This window comes from Chanodichthys erythropterus, chromosome 16 (assembly GCF_024489055.1).
Source record: "Chanodichthys erythropterus isolate Z2021 chromosome 16, ASM2448905v1, whole genome shotgun sequence".
Taxonomy (NCBI): domain Eukaryota; kingdom Metazoa; phylum Chordata; class Actinopteri; order Cypriniformes; family Xenocyprididae; genus Chanodichthys; species Chanodichthys erythropterus.
The window spans coordinates 26,890,206-26,914,419 of record NC_090236.1 but is presented as its reverse complement, the minus strand read 5'-3'; the positions used below and the strand labels follow the sequence as shown (position 1 = coordinate 26,914,419).

Below are 24,214 nucleotides of genomic sequence, written 5' to 3'. Positions count from 1 at the left end.
ACTGTTTCTTGAGCATCAAATCAGCATTTTAGAATGATTTCTGAAGGATCACGTGACTTAAGACTATATAAATGAAGCTAAAAAAGTCAGCTTTGCCTTCACAGGAATAAATTACATTTAATAATAAATTAAAATAGAAAACAGTCATTTTAAACTATTATAATATTTTTTTAACTGTCAAATAAATTCAGCCTTGGTGAGCATGAAGAGACTTTTTTTCCAGAAACAAAAATCTTACCGACTTCAAACTTTTGAACGTGATAAATATAACCTACCACAAGGAATTGAGTTTACCTACTTGATTAATCACACAACAACAACTTATAAGCAGCATAAAGGCCTAAAAAACTTTCTCTCCGGTTTGGCCGACTAGTTTGGCATTGAGATTGAACAGCTTTAAGGCTACAATATTGTGACGAAATGCTTGTTTTATTTCCCTAAAGAGTACTGTAACGTTAGATGTTTTCTACTTGAGCATTTCGTCGAGAGTAAATTCGTAAATAAACTGCGTCTGACCGTGAAACAAAAAACGCATTTCATATTTTCTTCTCGGTGCAACATGAAAAGATTCGTGAGCAACACCGACGCGTGTTGTAACAGCCAAGGATGATTAAAAAAACCCTCATATTTGTTAAGGGATTGGACAGCCGAGCTGTTTATGGGGTCACTGCACTAAAACGGATTTGAAAGAGTGGAGACCGTCGCTTCTCAGAGAATTTTCGGGGTCGGATTTCAGCAGTCCGTAGCGCTGCATAGTGCGGAGACTGAGGCAGTCTTTGTTCAGACAGTCTGAAGTGAGAGACTGGAGAGTCAGTCAGGAGGAGAGAAGTGAGAGAGGAGAGAGAAGAGTGGGTGACAACACTCTGGAAGTGTTGATATCCACGTTTTTGCACTAATCTTATGCTCATACTTCTGAACAAAATGAAACTTCGGTAAGTTGATGGGATGAATATATATAATTGCTTCATGCAAACAATTGTGGATATGTTGTACTGTATTTGCGTTTAACATCACTGCATTCGTTTAGCCTCCTGTCGTGGCTCGTTGGTGCGCATCTCGCCTTGTGTCTCTCATCTGCGCTTCATGTGATGGAAGGTAGGTGAATGATTTAAATACTTTAAGTGCACATTTAGTACTATATTGACATCATGTAAGTCACAAAGTTGCACTGAAGGAATTTTGCATAACTCTTTACAGTACAAACTAAACTATTTCTACCTGAGTTGACCCTTAAAAATACTTTAATTGCTGTTGTACAGACAGTACAGTATATATTTTGGTTGATTTTGTCATATTAAATAATACATTTGACTTAAATCAAACATGAAGTATACTTTTAGGGTTTTTTTTACAAAGTTTTACAGTGTGTTAATGGGAAACCAGTGTCATATTGTGGTAGATTTTTCAGAAAAACTGGCAAATCTGACACCTGTAGGCCTTTATATGATGTAATGAACATGACAGAGTTGTAGACAGGTAAGATTATGACTGAGGTCACTATGCATACTTGATATGATTTCTTTATTATACTTATAGTTTTTACTGATGATTTATAATAAAATTAATCAAATGAAACCAGCCATGCTTAAGCTTTAATCAGTGTGTGTGTGTGTGTGTGTGTGTGTGTGTGTGTGTTATACATCTATCTTTGTGAGGACCAGTTTGAGTTTTGGGCCAATGGAGTGAGGACAAAGAGAGTTAAGTGAGGACATTTTGGCCGTTGTGTGTGTGTGCTTTCTGTGTGTGTGAGAAAGAAAGAGATGCTTCATCAGTTGTCTTATGATCACCTATTGGCTATGGTCACTTGGCAAAATTCTAATCAGATCTTAAAATGCCTGGCAGATTAATAACTTTATTGAACTCCTACATGCATGTGATTTTAAATCTAGATAGATGTTTATTTCAGGTATTTGATTTCCGGTCCAGTATTGTATTTATATTATAAAGCAAATGCTTCTGTTGTTTTATTTTTGATATAATGCAGGCATTTATTTATGTTTGCTTAACCAAAAAAATATAACTTTTTAAGAGTAAACCAATAGATGCACTGAAAGGACCTGTGAGATGTTATAATGTTTTTTTTATCCAGGCCTTGACATTTTGTATTTTTATGATAAAAGTTTTTTTTTTTGTACTGTAAATATTCAAGTTGAAAGAAATTTTGTCAGTCTTAAGGAAGCACTTGCAGAGATTATAGCGCATCTGAAGGGACGGATTAACCCTAATCTCAAAAAATCTAAGTATCGTGGAGCCTTCAGAAAGGTCCGTTATGACCACATCATAATCCATCCCATCCCTCACCAACCATTTAACAGCATCCTTCGTATAGAGAACAAAGTGTCTATGTGTGTCTGCTTGTCATCAGGTTTGATGTGGCTGCCTGTGCAAACTCTGAATTAGGTGACATGCACAGGTAAATGTAGGTAAACATTGTTTTGTCTGATGCCAATTTCTGACAGCACCAATAGAACTGTTTAGAGAAGGCAGGTGACCTCTCTTTTATTGAGATATTGTTGTGTATGCTTCCATCGCTGTCCAAAGCTTGGAATAGTAGCACGCCACGGCCTACATTTTTCAACACAATTATGTGCTCAGACGTCTGGAGTGGCCAAAAATTGGGGGATAAACTGTCAGAATAAAGTAAATCTTTCATATCCTCTCTGTGCAGGTTAGTTAATGAGCTCACTTTTTCAAAAGGCAGTCATCCAAACAACCATGTAACTTTAGATGCTCTCCACTGACCTGAAGACCCTCATCAGTCTGACTTTTATCTCTTTTAACTGCTAGCACTTTTAAAATCATTAGAAATTTTAAGTAATAAATGTCTAAACATTTGCCAGCACTTTATAATAAGGTTTTACATGTTAATATTAGTTATTTACATTAAGTATCATGAATTCACAATGAACAATAACATTTTTGAACAGCGTTTATTAGTCCTGTCAATGTTATTATTGTTCATAGGTCATATTACTTATGTCAGAGGTGCGTGTAGTTTAAGTCCAACAGATAATGCGTGATGCAGAATGAACGATTAACTAGCAACTTTTAATGAACACGAAGATATATCTGAAGCCTTGGTGCCCTAGGCGAGATTTTAGATTCCCACCATTAAAAAATTCAGAAAATGTAGATTTTTCAAAACGTTTTACTATAATATAACATAACATAACATACTAAGTATTAAAGGTAGAATTTGTGATATTTTTTTCCGCTAGAGGTCGCTAGAAGCCTATTCAAAACAAAGGCGTAGATTGACGACGCCAAGTTTTAGAGCGGAAATTTGGGACATGTGGTCTCCATCTCAAAGGACAGTGCAAAAGAATAGGGATTGGAGTCTGGAAGAACTCATGTTCGTGGATGCGATTATTAACGTTACTGTAGTATGAAGCAGAGCAGGACCGAGTGTTGCGGGAGCTGAACGAGGAGCTGGAGCGATTGATCAACACACACCTCACGAGCAGCAGGACTTTTATTATGACACAGTCGCCGGCGCCGCTTCCGCTTTTTTGGTCATGAGTTTACGGGAGCTGTCCTTGTCGACAGAACCAGCGGCAGATGGTAAACAGTAATTATGTTCCATAAATAAGTAACACAATCCACCATAAAACAAGTAGAAGTAAGAAGTAAATAAGGAACTGCTTGAAGCAAGCTAGTGGTTTGCTGGACGCTAGACTCTACTTCCGCATTTGTCCACGGCACTGTTGTCATGTGGTTTCTACGTCAGTAAAGGCGGTAACAAAGGTAACTGGCGTCATTGACAGGCGACTGCACTGCCCCGTGTCACTGTTTAGAATGGGAATTTTCTCATGATTTACAAGTAGTTGAAAACATTAGAGATATTGTTTGTAATCAGCTGGACAAAATATATAACACTAGCCTAGTGGTTTTGGGATATTTTACTGCAAAAATTTTACATATTGTACCTTTAACATAAATAAAAAGTAGTAAATCAATTGGTGTAGGAGCACACGATGGTCACAAGAGGATGCTCTTCAGAGAAAAAAACTTTTGTGCAGCTCCCCCAGTCATTTTGTGCCCTAGGCAACTGCCATTGTCGACTATGCCATGGGCCGGCCCTGTCAGAAGCTACACATTCAACTAGGGTTGTCAAAAATACTGACTTCGGTACCAAGTCGGTATTGACATTTTAAAAATGTGACAATACCAGCATTTCCCCTAGCATTTTGAGCACTGTTGAGCGGATTCTTAAACACCTCTGATTAGCCATTGTGTTCACGAGCTCAACAGAGATGACTGTGATTGGCTACAATGATCAACGCTTCAAAAACATGATGTAAATAGACATGATGCTTTGATGCTTATACAGATACACATGAGAGTATTTCATGTTTGAAATCAGGCGTCTATCAGCAGATATATATGAGGGATGCTTTCAAACACTCCTGTGTATCTGTGTAAGCGCTCGGTGAAGAGCGTTAAAGATTAATACACGGAGGAAGATCATTAACAGAACAGGGAGCAGGTGTGTACTAATCAGAAAACATGACAACAAGTAAGGAATTAGAACACAAGCAAAACAGAGGGTACGTTTACATGACAATGATGTACTAAATACGGAATAGTTTTTCGGTCGAGTTTTTCATGTACAGATGACAACATTTTCAAAACAATCCCTGTTCACACTGAACTGCAAAAGCTATTAAAATATATTATGCTCCTAGGTCAGTAGTTGGCGATGTCACTTTGTAAAAAAAAAACTATGCGCCTAATACGCGTAATACGCATATGCATGACGTCACTATTTTCACAAATTCGTAGTTTACATGGAGACAATAACAGTATCGTTTTTAAAAAAATTAAACCTTAAAAACCATTTTCAAAAATGTGCATTTTCAGACCTCCAAAATGCCATTTTCGTGTAAATGAATGGCCAAAATGCATAAAAAGTTTTCCGTTTTTAGTTGAAAAGGGTGAAACGCCCCTATGGACAGTCTCTCGTTTATTTAAAAGTGCTCTAAGCGATCCCGGTGGAGTAACTTCCTGTTGATGTTCGAAGTGTTGTCAAACAAAACAGAGGCTAGCTAGACCCTCCCTCCTCCTCCTCCCTCTCCCCTCCGTGCTTCCTGAAACAGTCATGAATGCGCATTTAAAATGGAAGTAGCTTGCCTATTGGCTGGAGCATGTTTATTATGTTTCATGGTCCAGACTGCACCAGTTTGTTTTTGTTGCCGTTTTTGGAGCTTGTGGTGTCTACAGAGACCGCGTTTTTTACAGTGTGTTCAGGGGACAGGCAGGTAGCGGATAGTGAGGAGATGTTTGCTGTATGTGACAAAAAAATGTTTTGGCCTAAAAACACGTGACATCGCTTAGAGCACCTAATCAAAAATACCGTGAAGACAGAAATATTGTTAAAATATTTTTTTTCTATTCGAATATATTTTAAAATGTAATTCATTTTAGCATCATTACTCCAGTCTTCTTCAGTGTCACATGATCCTTCAGAAATCATTCTAATATGCTGATTTGCTGCTCAAGAAACATTTCTTATTATTATCAATGTTGAAAATAGTTGTGCTGTTTAATATTTTTGTGAAAACCATGATATGCATTTTTAGAATTATTTTATAAATAGAAAGTTCAAAAGAAAAGCATTTACATCAAAATAAATCTTTTGTAACATTATAAATATCTTGACTATCACTTTTGTTCAATTTAATGCGTCCTTGCTGAATAAAAGTATTAATTTTAATAATCTTATCGATTAATAAATGCTGTAAAAAGTATTGTTAGTTTTTGTGTCACTTTTGTGTTGACTAAAGTTCAAATAGTAGTATTACCATGGCAATATGTGGCTTTCAAGTATGGATGACACAAAAAAATGGTCTTGTTCTTTTTGATTATAGATTAAATCCTCAGATTTAATGAATGATGGAAAAGCAATTTTAAACAAGCAGCTCTGTTTAATATCTGTTTAAGTGAGTGAACACTGAGAACAAGAGAGAGTTTGAGATGTTGTTGTATCCTCATTCTATGTTTTATGCAGCTAATTCTACATAATTTCTCCTTCTGTCTGGTTATATTGAATATTATTTAGATGTTTCATTTTTGTGAGCCTTTAATGCACACTCTAATCGAAACCTACTTCTTAATTGGTTCAAAAACTATTATGTTTGTCATATTGTACATGGGTTCATCTCTCCCATTCACAATGAAGATGAGGGTTAAAAGTAGTAGCATTGTAGTAACAGAATATTTGTATAGTGTAGATAATAATATAGAATATTTTTGTCATTTGTCTGGGATTGTCTAACTACTTTTAGTTAAGACAGCATTTACTCACTTGTGGCCAAATACGGATTTGTGGAATTTGAGCCAATTTAAGTTCAGATTCAGCAGTGAAGCTGTCTGAGGAGAGATCAGACACTCTTTTTGCCACTATTCCAATAATAAAATGGAATTTTCAGTAAATTTCATACAGAGATTGGTGAAGTAGACTGTTGCTGATGCTGCTGAAGTTTGATTCATTCCTGTACTGCTCATGTTATGCATGGCTGTGTCCTGTACCTGATGTATAGTTGTGTATAGAAGGTCATTTGTATGTTTTTACAGTGGCTTGATTAGGATTTGTTGGCATAATTTATGGCATCATATTTTTTGGAGGTTGTCACTGCATTTCTGAATTCACATCGAGAGGAAGGAATCCTCTAAATAGCCTAATATCTTTGATCTCTTTCTTGCTGTGATAACACCTGCCTAGGAAGTCCTCTAAATATAGCAAAGCAGTCATGTAGAATGTGTCAGTTTTAGCCAAGTGGTTAGATAAATATAAAATATAAAGCTTGTATTATTGTTTATCTACCATTTGTCACCGATATGTTGATGGTTGTGGTCTGTGGCTTATGCATGACATACTTTGCTCTGTTGAGTTTAAATGGCTGTGTTTCACTCCAAAAAGTCCCTGTTTGATTTTTCTAGCCTCAACACTACAGCAGACCAGATCACCTTAGAAGAGTTTGTAGCATCTTTCCTTTGTTTTCCTTAAATGAATCAGATACTGTAATACGCTGAAAAAGTACATTGACCCTAAAAGTGACATCATCAATTTGCAAGGAAGTTCCGCTCTGCAGTTTTTCTGATTTACAATACATCCATTTAGCCCATACAGTGATATATTACACACATCGGAAAATACACAGCATGGAAAAAAACACATCACCCCTCCAGCCCCCCACTCCATCAAGCTCATCTTTCCCAGGGAAGTCTTGGTAAGGGTCAGACTGAGTTTGAGAATGGCCTGAATGGATAGCTGTTGTCCACTGTTGTGTTTTCTTCCTTGTCTACACTGTGCTGGTCTAGGGTTTGTCAGTGTGCATGGTGTACATAATTACCTAATTCCTACAGACAGTCTGTCACAGCACACACTATAATGATCCTGGAAATAAAGGTATGCGAGTTTGCAATTGTGTTTGTATGTGAAATCACAATGGGGAGTAGAATTGCTATAAATTGCTATTGCTAAATGATTCTATCTAATGAGTCTAAAAATAGTGTGAGTTTGCAAGTGTAGTTTTATGTGAAGTCACAATGTGGGGTAGACTTGTTATATATATATATATATATATATATATAGAGAGAGAGAGAGAGAGAGAGAGAGAGAGAGAGTGCATGTATGTGTTTGTTTATTATTAATTTTATTTTTAATATGGTGAGTAAGGTTTATTATATGAATCTTTACCACCACATAAACAAACGAAACAAATAATAAAAAAAACAACAATTATCTACACTGATGAGCCAAAATATTATGAACATCACAGGTGAAGCAAATGTCATTCATCATCTCATAACAAGGCCACATATTAAGGTCTGGTTAGAATAGATGGTAAACAAACAATCTGCTTTCATAATCAACGTGTTACATGCAGGAGAAATGGGCCGGAATAAAGATCTGAGCAACTTTGACAAGTGCCAAATTGTATTGCCAAAGCGACTGGGTCAGAGTGTCTCTGAAACAGCAAGGGTTGTGGGTTGCTCCCGGTCAGCAGTGCTGAGAATTTACCAACAGTGGTCTGAGGAGGGACAAACCAAAAACCGGCAACAGGTTCATCAATGCACAAGGGCAACGGAGGCTATCCCGTCTGGTCTGAGCCATCAGAAGGTCTGCTGTGGCACATGTCACATTAGATTTTAATGATGGTTATGGGAGGAATGGTTCAACACACAGTGCATTGCATTCTGCTGCATATGAGGCGGCGTAACCGGAGACCACTCAGAGTGCCTATGATGACCCCTGCTTGGATGGCCATGTATGTGTGCACCATTTACCTCGGGAAATGATGACACCAGGATGCGCAGTTCAAGAGTTAATGAAGACTTCAAAGTGTTGCCCTGACCTCCAAATTCCCCAGATCTCAATCCAATTGAACATCCAATTGATCATTTTGCTGGTCCAATGCTGGTCCATGCTGGTCCTAAGCTGGTCCAGGTCCAGCATGGACCAGCATAGGAACAGCTCTGGACCAGCATAGGAACAGCATATGAACAGCATGGACCAGCATAGGACCAGCTCTGGACCAGCATAGGAATGGCATAGGAACTGCATGGACCAGCTCTGGACCAGCATAGGAACAGCATATGAACAGCATGGACCAGCTCTGGACCAGCATAGGAATGGCATAGGAACTGCATGGACCAGCATAGGACCAGCAAGGACCAGTATAGGACCAGCACTTGACCACCATAAACCAGCTCAAACCAGCATACCAGCTTCAAAACCTACCTTAACCAGCATATGCTATTTTTTTCAGCAGGGTTGTCTGTCTGAGCAGCCTTAAGTTAAGAGCACTGCACCACAGAACCCACAAGTATGTTTCTCTGGGTTAATATAGTCAACAATCTGCTCCTCTAATGATGTCCATTCAGTTGGTTCATTGGATTTGTCTTTACTCTCACAGTGAACCACAAATATTCAAAGAAGCAAAGTCAGGCACATTTAAAAGCATTTAAACAAACTTTGTTAACTTAGTTTTTTGGTATTAGCATTCTGATATCAACATCTGTCTCAGTTTATCTGATCACAAACCCCATTTCCTGGAATTCACTTCAACATGAAGCATCACATAAAAGTGTTATACTTCCCTTATGTCCCACAGAGGTACCCCAAAAACCTTTTGAGGGACGCCTTTTCTGTCTCTGTGAATATTCTTTGCCTTGCTCTCCTTCTCTATGCAATTTTGTAATTACTTTAGGGAGCCTCCTTTATTGTCAGTCAACTGTGACCTCCAGGTGGGTGATTGAATGATTTAGGATTGACTGAACTGTGATTCTGGGGCCTGGACATTCCTATCATTCTCTGCCCAGGAGACGAGCCTATCACTGACCCTTAGGAACACTGAACATGGTAAACTCCGACTTTACTGGTACACATAAGAGGGAGTTATAATGTATAGCATGTCCTGCTGTTGCCACATTCATGCTGAACTCCTCTTCATATTTGTATAATTGAGTAGAAGTTGTAACTTTCTGACACTACACCATCCATGTATGGCAAATCAATGGTGGTTCAATTTAAAATGTTTCACAGTTTAATAAGGAAAGTTAAGCAGTTAAATGTAAGAGGAATGGATTGGTCACTGTAAACACGCATAAAACCGAACATTTCCTGCTCTCAACAAGCTGCAGAAAGCTGTGCTTACTTGCATATCTACAACAAGAAAAAAGCGGGTGGGGACTGTTGCCATAAAGAAAACAAGTTACACAGAAGCAGCATTGAGTTTGAGCTTCTTTCTACTCTTATAGGTGTGTGAGGAGGTTATAATGACCTGAGTCAGAGTGAAGAACACTAGGCCACTGTCTGCTCGGACACAGTTCCTCCCTCCCACCCAGCAGCTTAATTTGATTGGTTCAAAAAAACTGACTTTCTGTGATGTCACACATTGGCTTATGTCATGGTACCAAAGAAAACACCCACAAATACATATTGCTGAAAGCTAAAATAACTTGACTACTAAAATATTTGGCAAGATCTCACTTTAGTGTGGAGGAGATCGTTTTGTTGGTGTCCAAATACCTGTGTACGTGGTAAAGGGTTCATCTCATGGCACATTTCAGTAAAGTTCTTTCACTTAAATAAGTTCAAAATAAAGGGCAGTTCTTGCGTATTAGAGGGAATTTACTGTAACTGTACTAGATGGGTGGATGCATTCGCTACTTATTTACGATTTAGTTCATGCTTGAATTTGCCTAGTGGCCCCAAAAAAAATTTGGACACTTTGGTGTCACTTAATGTATAAATATCTTTGTATTATAAAACAGAACATCAAAGTGGCTTTTTATTTGTTAATTTATTAGTTTTATTATTTATTAAAGAATGAGTGCAAAAGTACACTTTCAAAGCACAGATGAGTTTTTTAGGCTTGAAATTACAAAGACAAAAGTTTTATGAACATTTTCTGACATTTATTTCTTTCTGACATGAAGTTTGACCTAAGTGTCCGGAAGGGTTCAAATACTTTTTGGGGTCACTGCGCAGTACACAGTATTTACTATAATTTAGCCAGATATAAAGATTCCTTGCAAAGCAACAATCTCCCTATCTAATTCAATAGCCAGTGCCCACTGATTGTTTCCCTGGGTTGTAGCTGTGGGGTTTCTTCTCTTAGTTGGAGTTGATGATGTAAACAACTAATCAGACAACAGGCCACAAAATACCGTCTGACATCAAGTATGCTACTGCCCTTGAGTAACAGCCCATGGAGTCACTAAAAAAAACAGACAAGTGCAGATTTTACTGAAAAGCCTCTGGAGTGTGATTTTGATTTAATGTGGCCAAGCACTGTTTTTGTTCACCCACAAAGCCTCCTTCATTTTGCTAATTGATTACTGAAGCCCAACTACTGTCAGCTTCTGTTCTCTCACTAGCGCTGATGCTAATCCCTCAGTACTAAGACCCTCACATGCACTTACGACCAATCAGTCAACACAATGGACCACCACACTGATACTTGAGCCAGTGCAGGGTTCAAACTCATAATATGTGTTTCTACACCGAAATATGTTTTGATTTAAAATGAGTGATTAGCATATTAGCTAATCGCTTTGTTTATATGTCTTCACAGGATTTTCAGTATTTATACATGTTCGTGGGATACAGTTCCTGACACATTTTGTGTCGTTTCTGTGAGCTTGTTTGAGTGACTTGGTAGATCTTACACTAATGGTGAGTTTCTGTAATTCACCACTAGGGAGAGCTGGATGATCACTGTTTGTGATATTACCAGGATTCTGACACACACTAGTCAGTTTGATTGTTGAAAGGGTTCAAATTTAATTCCATTCCATTTACAGAACCTTCACAATATGTGATTCTAGAGTCAGTTGTTATTATATTCTCAAAAAATGTTTTTTTTTTTTTTATAATTAAGTCTCAGTGCCTAAGTACCACAATAAGTGCTTCAAGAGGTTGAATCATGTAGTAATTGGCTATTAGAATATATTTACTCTGTATAAATACTGACTTTTTCAGTAAGAGAAATGTGATGCAAACAAGGTGTCTAGGACTTAATTCATGTCTAGCTCTTAATTCAGGCTTTGGCATTTAGAGGACAGTACTGTCTAATTGGTCCATTAGGCATAATGCCCTTGAGTGGAGGCCATGGGCTGCTAATTGAGACTTTTCTATAGACAAGAAATCCACAGTATTGCACAGCTGATGACTTTCAACAATAAACCAATTACTGAATGTTACTGGGGTACAGGAAAGGGAATAATGTGGTTGGTTGGATGGGAAAAACATCTCTGCTGCTTAACCTGTGGGTATCAAATAAAGGATAACAGTGTGAGTTCCTTCATATTCACATGAGACACAATGGCAAGCTGACCCTCTGCCTTCCTTATTATTGACCTTTACACTTCAAAACCTCTTTTTTTTTTCAGGGTAGATTAAGAGTTACATTTTCATTCACCCAGAGTCAGGATTTGACTCTGTGAGACAGGATCTCAGACCACTTTCGGAGAGAATCCCCTGGACAAAAAGAGTACAACAGTTTATATAGAAGAAGTGCATGGCAAAGGTGACGATTCATTAGGCCTACATAATTTTTCTCTATGATTGTTTTATCATATTTGTAATTTTCTGTTACTAGGTAAAAGCAAATTTGGATTTCTTGATAATTCAATTTGCTACTCAAGTCTTGAGGTCATATATTTAGACAGCTGTCTAGTTTTGTTTCCTCTTTTGTTATATAACACACACTAATTTTGGTGGACATTGGGGACATTTAGTTTTCAAAAGCATGTTAATCCTGCAAGAAAAAGGAATGTTAGATATGATTAATTAAAAAATTCCATCACAATAGACACATCAGATTGGTAAATGAAGCAGGATATATTAAGTGGATTTTAAGGCTGAAGGGCATTAAAGGCAAGTAACTGTCAATAAAATCAGACTGTTTCATTTGTTCAGCTCAGAGTCTTTGTCAGTTTTTTTTTTTTTTTTCACATCTTTAAGTCTTACTGTATGTTTTTATTTTGACAGATAAATGCAGGATTAACAGTTACTTTAGTGTGAATGTCCCCATTGGCCCTTCAGGTCTACATGAAGATGAAGCTTTTCTTCTCCCAACAACCCTATTGTAAATTAAACCCTAACAATCTGCAACAATCTCAAGCACACACTGTCACCCTATGGATCAGAACAGACTCTCTTTGTCACTGTATTGATGTGCTGTGATCACTGAGCTGTGGAGACTTGGCTGATGAATTTGGCTCAGTATTTCCATGCCCTGGTTTTTCCTTCAGCTTGCAAAGTACAAACTCCTAGTTTTCCCATGTTCCAGTGAACATAGAGGCCCAGAATATGACTGTCCTTCTGAGAGTTGTCTGATAACTCCAGGCTAAAGTTTTAATAACATAGAAAGTACAAACCGTTCAAAAGTTTGGGTCCAGTAAGATTTTTTTTTTAAAAATAATTATTATTTTGAAAAACATTAAAACTTTTATTCTGCAAGGATGCATTAAATTGATCAAACGTGACAGTAAAGACTATTTCAAATAAGTAGTGTTTCCTTTCCCCAGGAAGTAAGGACATTGGGGTGGTACTTAGTGTGTTTCGACCGCAGCGACCAGGGTCTAAATGAAGTTCCGGGTAAAAAATTCCCCCTCAGAAAGTCTCAGGAGGTAGCACTTTTTCAAAATTCTGGAACTTTCTGGGGTGGGACTTGGGTGCTGAACATGCTGATTGTATGAGTTCACGCAGTATTTTGATTGGTTGACTCCACGCAGCATTTTATTTCAACCCCCATTTATAAAAGTCTGTTGCAGTGCATGTTTGCTATTCAAATCAACTCGAAAATCTGACTAATTTGCATAATCTTCACGGTACTTTAGACCGTGATGGAAATGCAGACAGCAACAGGTGTAAGGGAAAATATTTTCCTGGAAAAAACAAATTGTTCCTTGTAATTTGGGTGGAAACGCAGCTTTATATGCTGTTCTTTTGAATTTTGCTGACTCTCATCAAAGAATCCTGAAAAAAATGTGTCACAGTTTAAAAAAATATTAAGCAGCACAACTGTTTTCAAACTTGACAATAATAATAAATGTTTCTTTTTAGCATATTAGAATGATTTCTGAAGGATCATGTGACACTGAATGCTGGAGTAATGATGCTGAAAATTCAGCTTTGCCATCACAGGAATAAATTACATTTTAAATGTATTCAAATGGAAAACAGTTATTTTTTTCCAGGATTCTTTTATTTAATTAGAAATAGAAGTCTTTATTGTCACTTTTGGTCAATTTAATGCATCTTTGTACCGCTGATCTGTTGTATTACTTTCTTTACCTTCCTGAACTTTTACTTGAACTGAATCCCAGTGGCACTGAAAATTCATCCAGCATCCTCATGCCTTCTTATGGAAGCGTGCTACTCCCTGCACTCAGTGTAACTTTGCTTGCACTGTATGTCCTTATAAGATGAAGAAAAATATTTAGCAAGCTTTAAAGCGCTCCATAGCTGCACACTTTTGTGAAATCCTCCATTTTTTGTAAGTAAACACCATTGCCATGAGCTGAATGTTTGTCAGAGTCAGAGGTGGTAAAAGGTGGAGGGGGTTTAAGGAGGGGGCCGAGGTGGGGGTCAAAGGCTGTGCATTCTCCCTCTGTGTGTGCTCAACAATCCCATTATGATGGCGTAGAGGATCGGACATTTGGCTGCCTTGCTGAATACCAAAGTCTGCATGGTGCACTGGGGTACCGAGGGGGTTCCTAGGGGGTAGAGAGCAGCCGTGCGGGCGGAGCGTCATAGCGCGTTCTGGATGTTTTGCAACAGCGGTTGACGCACGCTCATCTACCTCGCTCAGACAAGCAGCATGGCTGTCCCGGTGCTGCCGCTGACCTGTCTGTTGCTCCTGAGCCTGGTCAGTGTCTCCTCTCAAATCCAGTGGTTCAGGTTTCTATGGGTCCCAGAGAAGACCTCACCCACACCTGCTGTCATCATATCTGCACCCATCACCACAACATCAGAGGAGAGCAGAACCCCTGTCCTCCCAACCTCCCCTCCTCGGCCCACAGAGGGATCCGGCAAAGCCAGAGCTAAGAAACCTCTCAGAATATGGAGTGGTGAGTGTTGGTGCACTGTAAAAAAAATGTTCGTAATTTTTGCAGAAAATAACCTTAACATATGGTGAAAAACTTTAAATAGTTTATTAATGCATTATATTTAATTCTACTGTAAAATACTGTCAGTTTTTTTTTTAAATTGCAAGTAAAAACTATTATAATTTATGGTGAAAAACAATAAAAGGACATTCCAGAAGTCCCTGCATTACACAACATGATTACATTTAAATAATTTAACACGAAATATTTTTTTTTTCTCTTATTTTTGTTATCAGTAATGTACATTTGTGTGTTTTGTGTTACATTTGATGTTGTTTAAGTCATGTTTATTATATTATTTTAGTGTTGTTTATTATGATGGTGTTTTATTATGTGTGTATGATCCTGTGCACCATATGAATATTGGCATTGTTTAGTGGACAGTCCACTTACAAAAAAACTGATTAATCTTGTGGCTTTTTGTTGCACTCCTTGTTCTATTGTGGTGGTTATTGGTACATTTCAAGGTAAAAAGGCAGATTTTGGCAGTTCAAGCAGGTATATTAACATTATATCACTTAATGAAATGTATGGTTATAATTGTCAAATATACAGGAATCCTGTGAACATTGTCACAGTTTGCTTTTTTTTCAGTGAATTTCTGGCAACCATAAATTTAACGAGAGTTTTCACTGTGTGGGAATGGGGGATGAGGGGTAAGTGTTGAAACATGTTAGTGAAAGGCCATTTTCGATGTTAACTCAAAGACGCAAACATCCTCATTGACTGTAAATGTATTTAGTTTCATTGAGGATTTCATAATATATTTTGTAATGAACCAACTGGAGAGATTTGTATACGCAAGATGTGTTATTGTGTATTGCTGTATTACTGTCTTATTAGTTTTAACTTATCCAAATGTAATTTGGATTTAGCTCTGCAGTTGAATCATTACTGAGATTATGTTTCACCCATGAGGCTAACAGATATTAAACTGCAACTTTACTTTAAATTTTAACTCTAAAATGTTTCTAATTGCGCCATCCCATCGTGTGAGAGAAATCAGCCTGGTGGTGTTTGATGAGCTCTCTTTTCTCAAAGAATAGCTTTAAATCCCTATCACATGATATTACAATAATAGGATTAGCAGCAGGAGGTTTTCTGGAAATTGGTCTCTGATGGAGCGTTGGTTGCAGGTCCACCTGCTGATTATAGGCATAGAGGAAGATTGTGAAATTAACCCTGGGGTCCAGACTTGTTCCTTAATTAAGATTTCATTTATCCCATTACTCCATAGTCACTGAAGCAATTTCACTCTATATATCTACTCTATGATATGCAGTATAGTGTAGTACTTTGTGTCTCTGCTACCTATAAGCTACATGTAATTTTCTTTTATAAGTTAGGAGCTACTTTCACATGGATTTTGATTGGATCGATATCTACAATATTTCATGACAATACTTTTAAATAAGGTCACTTTTTAATTCGTACATGATGTACAGTGAGCATTATATTTGCCTATTAATCATGTTTAATGTTAATGGATACAAACACAATAGTTCATTGTTAGTTCAACGGCAACTTTTTAATATTAAAAATATATTAATAAATGTGTAAGTGTTATAAAGTGTTTCCCATTTTACTGTACAGTATTATGTGATAATATTATCTCCTTCATGTTGTAACAAATAGTTCTTAAAGACACAGGCAGCATTTCTATCAGTAAGCAGAAATGGTGGAAGAGAAAACCCACATGTTCGAAATACTGTGGTTGTTTTGTCACGGAATGTAGTTTTAAGAGCTTTTCGGGCTAGAATGTAGTTGTTTAAAATACGAATCTGCAGTTTATTTATAAAGATAGCACCTAATTGAAAATTTGCTCTGACATTTTCAGAGTTGCGAAGACTGGGCGATCAGCGCTCATGTACTCCGCCAACATTTGCCGCTGGCTACTATTGGATGTTTCTGTAGTGGTTAAATATAAACATGCTCTACTCAATAATAGGGCTGGGCGATATATCGCATGCGATTGTCACACGCATTTCGTCAGTAAAGTCGGTTCCCTGATTGCTGCTAAATCGCCATCACCTGCTTTCAAATGGAGCGGCATTTAATAGACAGAGCCGTAGTTCACTGACAAGCCACGCAATATCGCGTTCATATTGCAGATGAATCGCCTTCGATAATGAACGCGATATTGCGTGGCTTGTCAGTGATCTACGGCTCTGTCCATTAAATGCCGCTCCATTTGAAAGCAGGTGATGGCGATTTAGCGGTAATCAGGGCACCGGCTTTACTGACGAAATGCGCATGCGCTGTGCCTTAAACAGCAAACACAAAGTTCACACAGCTTATATAACCCTCAAAATTGATCTTTACAAGATGTTCATCATGCATGCTGCGTGCATGGATTGGATCATGCGAGTATAGTAGTTATTTGGATGTTTACATTTGATTCTGAATGAGTTTGATAGTGCTCCGTGGCTAACGGCTAATGCTACACTGTTTGAGAAGGTTGTTTATGCATTATACAGACTGCAAGTGTTTAAAAATTAAAATAGCGACGGCTCTCTTGTCTCCGTGAATACAGTAAGAAACGATGGTAACTTTAACAACATTTAAAAGTACATTAGCAAAATGCTAACGAAACATTTAGAAAGACAGTTTACAAATATCACTAAGAATATCATGTTATCATGGATCATGTCAGTTATTATTGCTCCATCTGCCATTTTTCGCTATTGTTCTTGCTTGCTTACCTAGTCTGATGATTCAGCTGTGCACAGATCCAGACGTTCTGCCCTTCTCTAATGCTTGAACATGGGCTGGCATATGCAAATATTGGGGGCGTACATATTAATGATCCCGACTGTTACGTAACAGTCGGTGTTATGTTGAGATTCGCCTGTTCTTCGGAGGTCTTTTAAACAAATGAGATTTATATAAGAAGGAGGAAACAATGGAGTTTGAAACTCAGTGTATGTCTTTTCCATGTACTGAACTCTTGTTATTCAACTATGCCAATATAAATTCAATATTTAATTCTAGGGCACCTTTAAAGTGTTCAATGAAAATTGTTAAATGAAAATTCTGTTGAACTGTTCCTTTAATAAACATGAAATATTATTTAAAAGAACAATGGAATTTATATATATATATAATATGTATATATATATATATATATATATATATATATATATATATATATATATATATATATATATACATGAAAAAATCTGTGTGTGTTTAGGGCCTTCTAGTCTTCATTGCAACACTTTTCTCGTTCTCGTTTTAGATTTTCATATTTGTGAGAAGGGAATTTATGACTGTGTATATTGTCCTTCATTTTAACCATTCTCTTTGTTACTGGGTGATTTCTTTTAGAGCGAGGGTCCAAGGGTCATCTAGTGCTCACTGAGCTAATTGGCGTTCCTCTTCCTCCATCTGTGTCCTTCATCACTGGCTACGAGGGTTTCCCTGCATACAATTTTGGGTCTAATGCTAATGTAGGTCGACTGACCCAGTCCTTTGTACCTGAGCCCTTCTTCACGGACTTTGCCATTATTGTTACCCTCAAGCCCTCCAGCTCTCGAGGAGGGGTCCTGTTCGCCATCACAGATCCCTCCCAGAAGATTGTGCACCTGGGCTTGGCCCTGACACCTGTGGAGGACAAGACCCAGAGGATTGTACTCTATTACAGCGAGCCAGGGTTTGCTGACACCATGGAGGTGGCTTCCTTTAAAGTGCCTGACATGACACAGCAGTGGAACCGCTTCACACTGACGGTCGAGAATGAGGAAGTTCGGCTCTATATGGACTGTGAGCAGTACCACAGCACACCCCTGAAGAGAAGCAAGCAGCCCCTCAGCTTTAAGCCAGGCTCGGGCATCTTTGTGGCAAATGCAGGCAGTACTGGCCTGGAGAGATTTGTGGTATGTCACCATCTACATTTTCACAAAACTCAGAAACATTCTTTAGAAAAATACAGTTTACATACCACATAAATCATAACTGAAGATAAGCTGAAAGCCCATTGAGTTTTCTCATTTTTATATTCATATTTACCTTGTCCTTTGATTTTTAAGTGGTGTGCATTTATTTCCAGGATATGAGTTATAACTTTGTTTTGATTTTGACTGAGCATATCAAGTGCCTTTAGTAAACTGACTGGGGCACAATGACATTCACATTCACCTTGACAGTTTATCATCTATTACTGATCCATTATCAAAAATTTGGTTATTCACAGCCATCTAGAGCAACATAAGAGTATAGGCACAAGTAAGAACTCTTCAAAGAAGTGGTGTTCTGTCATTTGAGTGATAATGTTTGCTGTGATTATAAACTGATATCGGATAGGACATTTTAATTTATTGTTATCAGCTGATATTGGATTAATTGTGCATGCTTATTTCCCTTTGTCCTCATCTAACACTCAAAGTGAATTTCATATAAAACAATTTGATATAATCTTCAGCAAATCTCAAATTTAAAATCCATTTCTCATACTATACGTTATAATGTTGTGATACCTAACTCAGATTTTAGTTTTTAGTAGGCCTGTCAAACGATTAATTGCGATTAATCACATACAAAATAAAAGTTTGAGTTTGCCAAATTTTTCTGGGTGTACTGTGTGTAATTATTATGGATATATAAATACAAACACGTTCAAGTATATATTTGAGAAATATTTACAAGAATATTTATTTATTTATATTTTTATATAATTTATATTATACATAAATAAAAATATTTTGTACATAAATAAAAATATTTTGTACATAAATAACATATTTCTCTTAAATATATACATTAATTTGTGTGTATTTCTATATACATATTAATTACACACAGTACACCCACATATATTAGGCAAACTCAAACTTTTATTTTGTATGCGATTAATCGCGATTAATCATTTGACAGCCCTAGTTTTTAGTGTTTTATTTTGTGTATTTAGATGAAATAGTACAGAATTTAAATATTATTTATTGGTTATCTAAAGATGCCCATGTCCACCATATAAAAAAAATCCATGCTTTGGTAAATCAATAATTATGACATAAAAAGTGATAATTAGTCCAAAAAGAAATCCAAATCCTGTTAATACTTCCCCCTTCAAACCATACTATCGTATGTCGTTTGTAGAAACGTGACTCCTCCCCGTCCAGTCAGTGGCATAAAAGCAACACGAAGGTGAACACTGGTTCAACCAACACATAGTGATGGCGCACGAGCAGTGAGCCTTGCGCCTTCACTAAACTTTGTCAGTTGTATTTGTTTTAAGGTTTGCCATTTTGGACATTCAAGTGATTTTAGATGATTGCATGTATATTATTTAGAGCTACCATACTCGCGCAGCTGCATTGTGGCACTTAGTGAAATCACTTTCACCCTTACTGGTACTGTGCTAATTTATCTTAATCTGATTTACAATGAGCAGAAATCTGTAAGAAATGTTACAAACCATTGATAAAATAACTGCTGAAAGTGCGCTGTTATGTCAGATCACTCTTTCAATAGGTAAAAATGACACCTTTAATAGTCAGGCATATTTACAGTACAAACCTTGTCAGTGAACTATGAGGGCAAAAAAAACCCGATTATAAACATATAATCGTTATATACATAATAATCCTTCATTAATCGCAATCGAGGGAAATTTTCAATTAATCGAGGTTTTGATTTTAGGCCATAATCGTCCAGCCCTAGTTCCACACCCGTAAGACCTTCGTTCATTTTCGGAATACAAATTAAGATATTTTTGATAAAATCCAATGAGTCAGTGAGGCCTCCATTGTCAGCAAGATAATTGACACTAATAGATAATTAACACATATTAACACAATAACACAAGATAATTAACACAGAAAGCTACTAAAGACATCTAAAACTATTCATGTGACTACAGTGGTTCAACCTTAATGTTATGAAGCGACGAAAATACTTTTTGTGTGCCAAAAAAAACCCAAAATAATGACTTTAGTCAACAATATCTAGTGAAGGGTGATTTCAAAACACTGCTTCATGAAGCTTCGAAGATTTACGAATCTTTTGTTTCGAATCAGTGGTTCAAAGTGTGTATCAAACTGTCAAAGTTTCGAAATTTCGAAACATTTTGTAACACTTATGACATAACGAAGCCTCGTTTACTAAAATCACATGACTTTGGCAGAACGTCGCGATGCGCATGTGGTGCATATTCCAGTCGCATTGAGATGAAAAATTTTCAAGTTTTCAGAGTGCCGCAAGCGCACCGCAGGTCACGTGACAAGAGCTTCAGTCTTTCCGTAACAAAACATCGAAAGCTCAGCTGAACAGGTGATCATAGCTGTGCAGGGTGGTTTTTATATCTCATCTCCATAAATATATCTAGTAGTAACGCTAATGCAAGTGCTAGAAATCAATTTATTCTTTGCTGAAACTTCCTCGTCCTCTTGGAGAGCGCAGTTCATGGTTGCATAGCAACAACAGACACATTTTTTTAGATGCGATATGTGAATGGCCCCTAAAGCGGTCATAGTTTTTTTAGCCATTATGGCCCAGAATTTTAATATTGGTGCATATACCTGTTTGGAACGTTCAAGAGTATAATTTAATAATTTGATCATTTAAAATTTTGCTGAATAATTTCTTTGGCCTGTTGGCTTTGTTGATTGCTTATTTTGTTTTCAAAATATTTTTTAACACATAACATAATAATAAAAATTACTATACAAAGTCATTAGTTGACTATAATTTCATCGTTCCTTAATTTATTCACATTAAAACTCTGCCACACTGACTGTACCAAAAAATGATTTCAAAAAGTTTTCAGATGTTTTATCCTCTGCCCATGATTGAACTATTCCAGCTGAGGAGCTTTTGTCCCATTAGATGTTGTGTTATTGTGTTTAGGGAGGCTTGTTGGCATGGAGAAGACTTCGGGAAGTTAGAATCCTTTGTGTTGAATGGCATAATGCTATGGGCCTCCTTCAGGAAAAAAGATCCACGACTAACAATGAAACTCTCACACACTCTTCTATACAGCTACAGACAGAAATGATACATTTAAACCTGGCTAGTACCCCAAAGGTCTCAGGTTCAAACTTCTAGAGTGTTGCAATTACTGTTGTGCCCTCTTAGAAAAGCACTTTTGAGGTTTGTCAATTTTGTTGTTGAGCTTTTGTTATTTCATAGTTCCCTTCAGAGGCAATACTAATGAAAGTTATTGTGTTAATATGTGTTATCTGCGATGGCTTTAATTGAATTTTGCTCGTCATTGTTTTATGGTTGTTAGGACTGGGACATTTCATAATGCTTTTAATAATAAAAAGTAGTTGATGGCCATCATACTGTAATTCACAGCTGTGCTTTAATGAAAGTGTGGCTAAAAGAACCCATTAAATCCTAATGAGTAAAGCAGTAGGTGCTTCATCTGAAAGCCTGCTGATAACTGTACAAAATTGATTACCTTCCCTTAAGTGCTGCTGGCACATCTCCAAGCGCTGGATGAATCTGTGCTGCTATTCTCCTGAACGCTGTCTGCTGCTGTTAGAATGAAAATAACAGAACAGATTTCATTATGAAAGTAGTTCTTACAGCTCCAGGCAGCGCTTAAGTATGAACGTGATTGGAGTGTGATTAACCGCTTGGCATTCTGCAAATATACACAGCAATCTTTTACACAAGCAATTTGATTTTGTTTTAAACGGCTGAACAACTATTCCCCACATTTGTCTCTGTCTTTCTTTTACTCTCTCTTTCTTTCCCATTCTGTCAGGGGTCTATCCAGCAGCTGGTGATAAAACCGGACCCCAGGGCAGCAGAAGAGCAATGTGAGGAGGATGACCCCAGCGTAAGTGCATTTTCATTACTCTCTCTGTCTCTTATTCATCTCAGAATAACAGTACACTGTCCTTGGCCATTTTTATAAAGGCAATAAAATTTCTTATTGTCAAGTGAAAGAATGTATCTTTGGGGATGATGCTTGTAAAGCTGGCACTCCCTCTTGTGGTGGAGTTCTGGTGCAGTTGTGGTGCAGGCTCACTGCTGAATGTTTTGCAGGGGGACAGAAGTGGTGATGGTGAAGATGATGAAGAAGAGCATGGGAGACATAACGGAATCTTCGTAACGGCAAATGAGAGAGAAGATAAAGAAAAGGTTTGACAGAGGCACCTCATTGCAAACATTGCATCACATTATTTAATAACCTGATTATTTAAATAAAGACAGTGTTCAGTGTAAATGAGTACACCCCCTTTGAAAAGTAACATTTTAAACAATATCTCAATTGATACAAAAACAATTTCCAAAATGTTGACAAGACTAAGTTTAATATAACATCTGTTCAACTTTTAACATGAAAGTAAGGTTAATAATATAACTTAGATTACACATTTTTCAGTTTTACTCAAATTAGGGTGATGCAAAAATGAGTACACCCCACAACAAAAACTACTACATCTAGTAGTTTGTATGGCCTCTATGATTTTTAATGACAGCACCAAGTCTTCTAGGCATAAGTTGGCGACATTTTGCAACATCTATCTTTTTCCGTTCTTCAAGAATGACTTCTTTTGGAGACTGGATGCTGGATGGAGAGTGATGCTCAACAGCTCATAGCTGTTCGATTGGGTTCAGATCAGGAGCCACTGAATCACTTTCACCCTGTTCTTCTTCAGAAATCCAACAGTGGCCTTAGATGTGTGTGTTAGGATCATTATCATGTTGGAAAAGTGCACAACGACCAAGGGCATGGAGTGATGGTAGCAACTTCTCTTTCAGTATAGAGCAGTACATCTGTGAATTCATCATGCCATCAATGAAATGCAGCTCCCCGACAGCACTAGCACTCATGCAGCCGCACAAAAGGACACCGCCACCACCCTGTTTCACTGCAGGCACCATGCATTTTTCTTTGTATTCCTCACCTTTGTGACGCCATACAGTTTTGAAGCCATCAGTTCCAAAAACATTTATCTTGGTCTCATCATTTCAGAGTATAGAGTCCCAGTAGTCTTCATCTTTGTCAGCTTGGGCCCTGGCAAACTCTAGGCAGGCTTTTTTGTACCTGGGCTTTAGGAGAGGCTTCTTTCGTGGACGGCACCCATGTATGCCATTCCTCTGCAGTGTACGGCGTATTGTGTCACGGGAAATAGTCACCCCAGTTTGGCTTTCTACTTCTTTAGATAACTGCAGTGAACTTGCATGCCAATTTTCTTCAGCCCTTCTCATCAGAAGACGCTCCTGTCGATGTGTTAACTTCCGTGGATCACCTGGACGTCTCTGTGAGATGGCTGCAGTTTCATCTTTTTTACATTTGTACCACTTTTGCTAGAGTATTCTGACTGATAAGTAAAGCTTTGCTGATCTTCTTGTAGCCTTCACCTTTCTTGTGTAAAGAAATGATTTTCTTTCTCAAGTCTTGTGACATTTCTCTTCCTTGTGGTGCCATTGCTGACAGCATGAAATAGGAAGGGGTTTTAACACCCTTTAATAGTCAACTGTCTGCTGGACACCTGTGTAGCAAATAATTAGACTCACTTGTGGTTGAATTCTTGTTAAATTCTTGTTAAATCTCGTTTTGCATCACACTAATTTGAGAAATTTGTTCTCTAAGTTATATTAATAATTTGTTCTCTAAGTTATATTATTAACCTTTCAT

The 24,214-nt window shown here is 37.4% G+C and overlaps 1 protein-coding gene across 1 annotated transcript in view; it reads left to right on the top strand.

The window, feature by feature from the left end:
- The first annotated feature begins 802 nt into the window (after positions 1-802).
- col15a1b (collagen, type XV, alpha 1b) overlaps positions 803-24,214 on the top strand; it is a 50,335-nt gene continuing 26,923 nt past the window's right edge. The window contains exons 1-5 of the mRNA XM_067362967.1: positions 803-932; positions 1,028-1,095; positions 17,950-18,497; positions 22,331-22,405; positions 22,615-22,710. Coding sequence (XP_067219068.1) covers positions 901-932; positions 1,028-1,095; positions 17,950-18,497; positions 22,331-22,405; positions 22,615-22,710 — 819 coding nt within the window. The 5' untranslated portion in view covers positions 803-900. The remainder of the gene's footprint in view (positions 933-1,027; positions 1,096-17,949; positions 18,498-22,330; positions 22,406-22,614; positions 22,711-24,214) is intronic.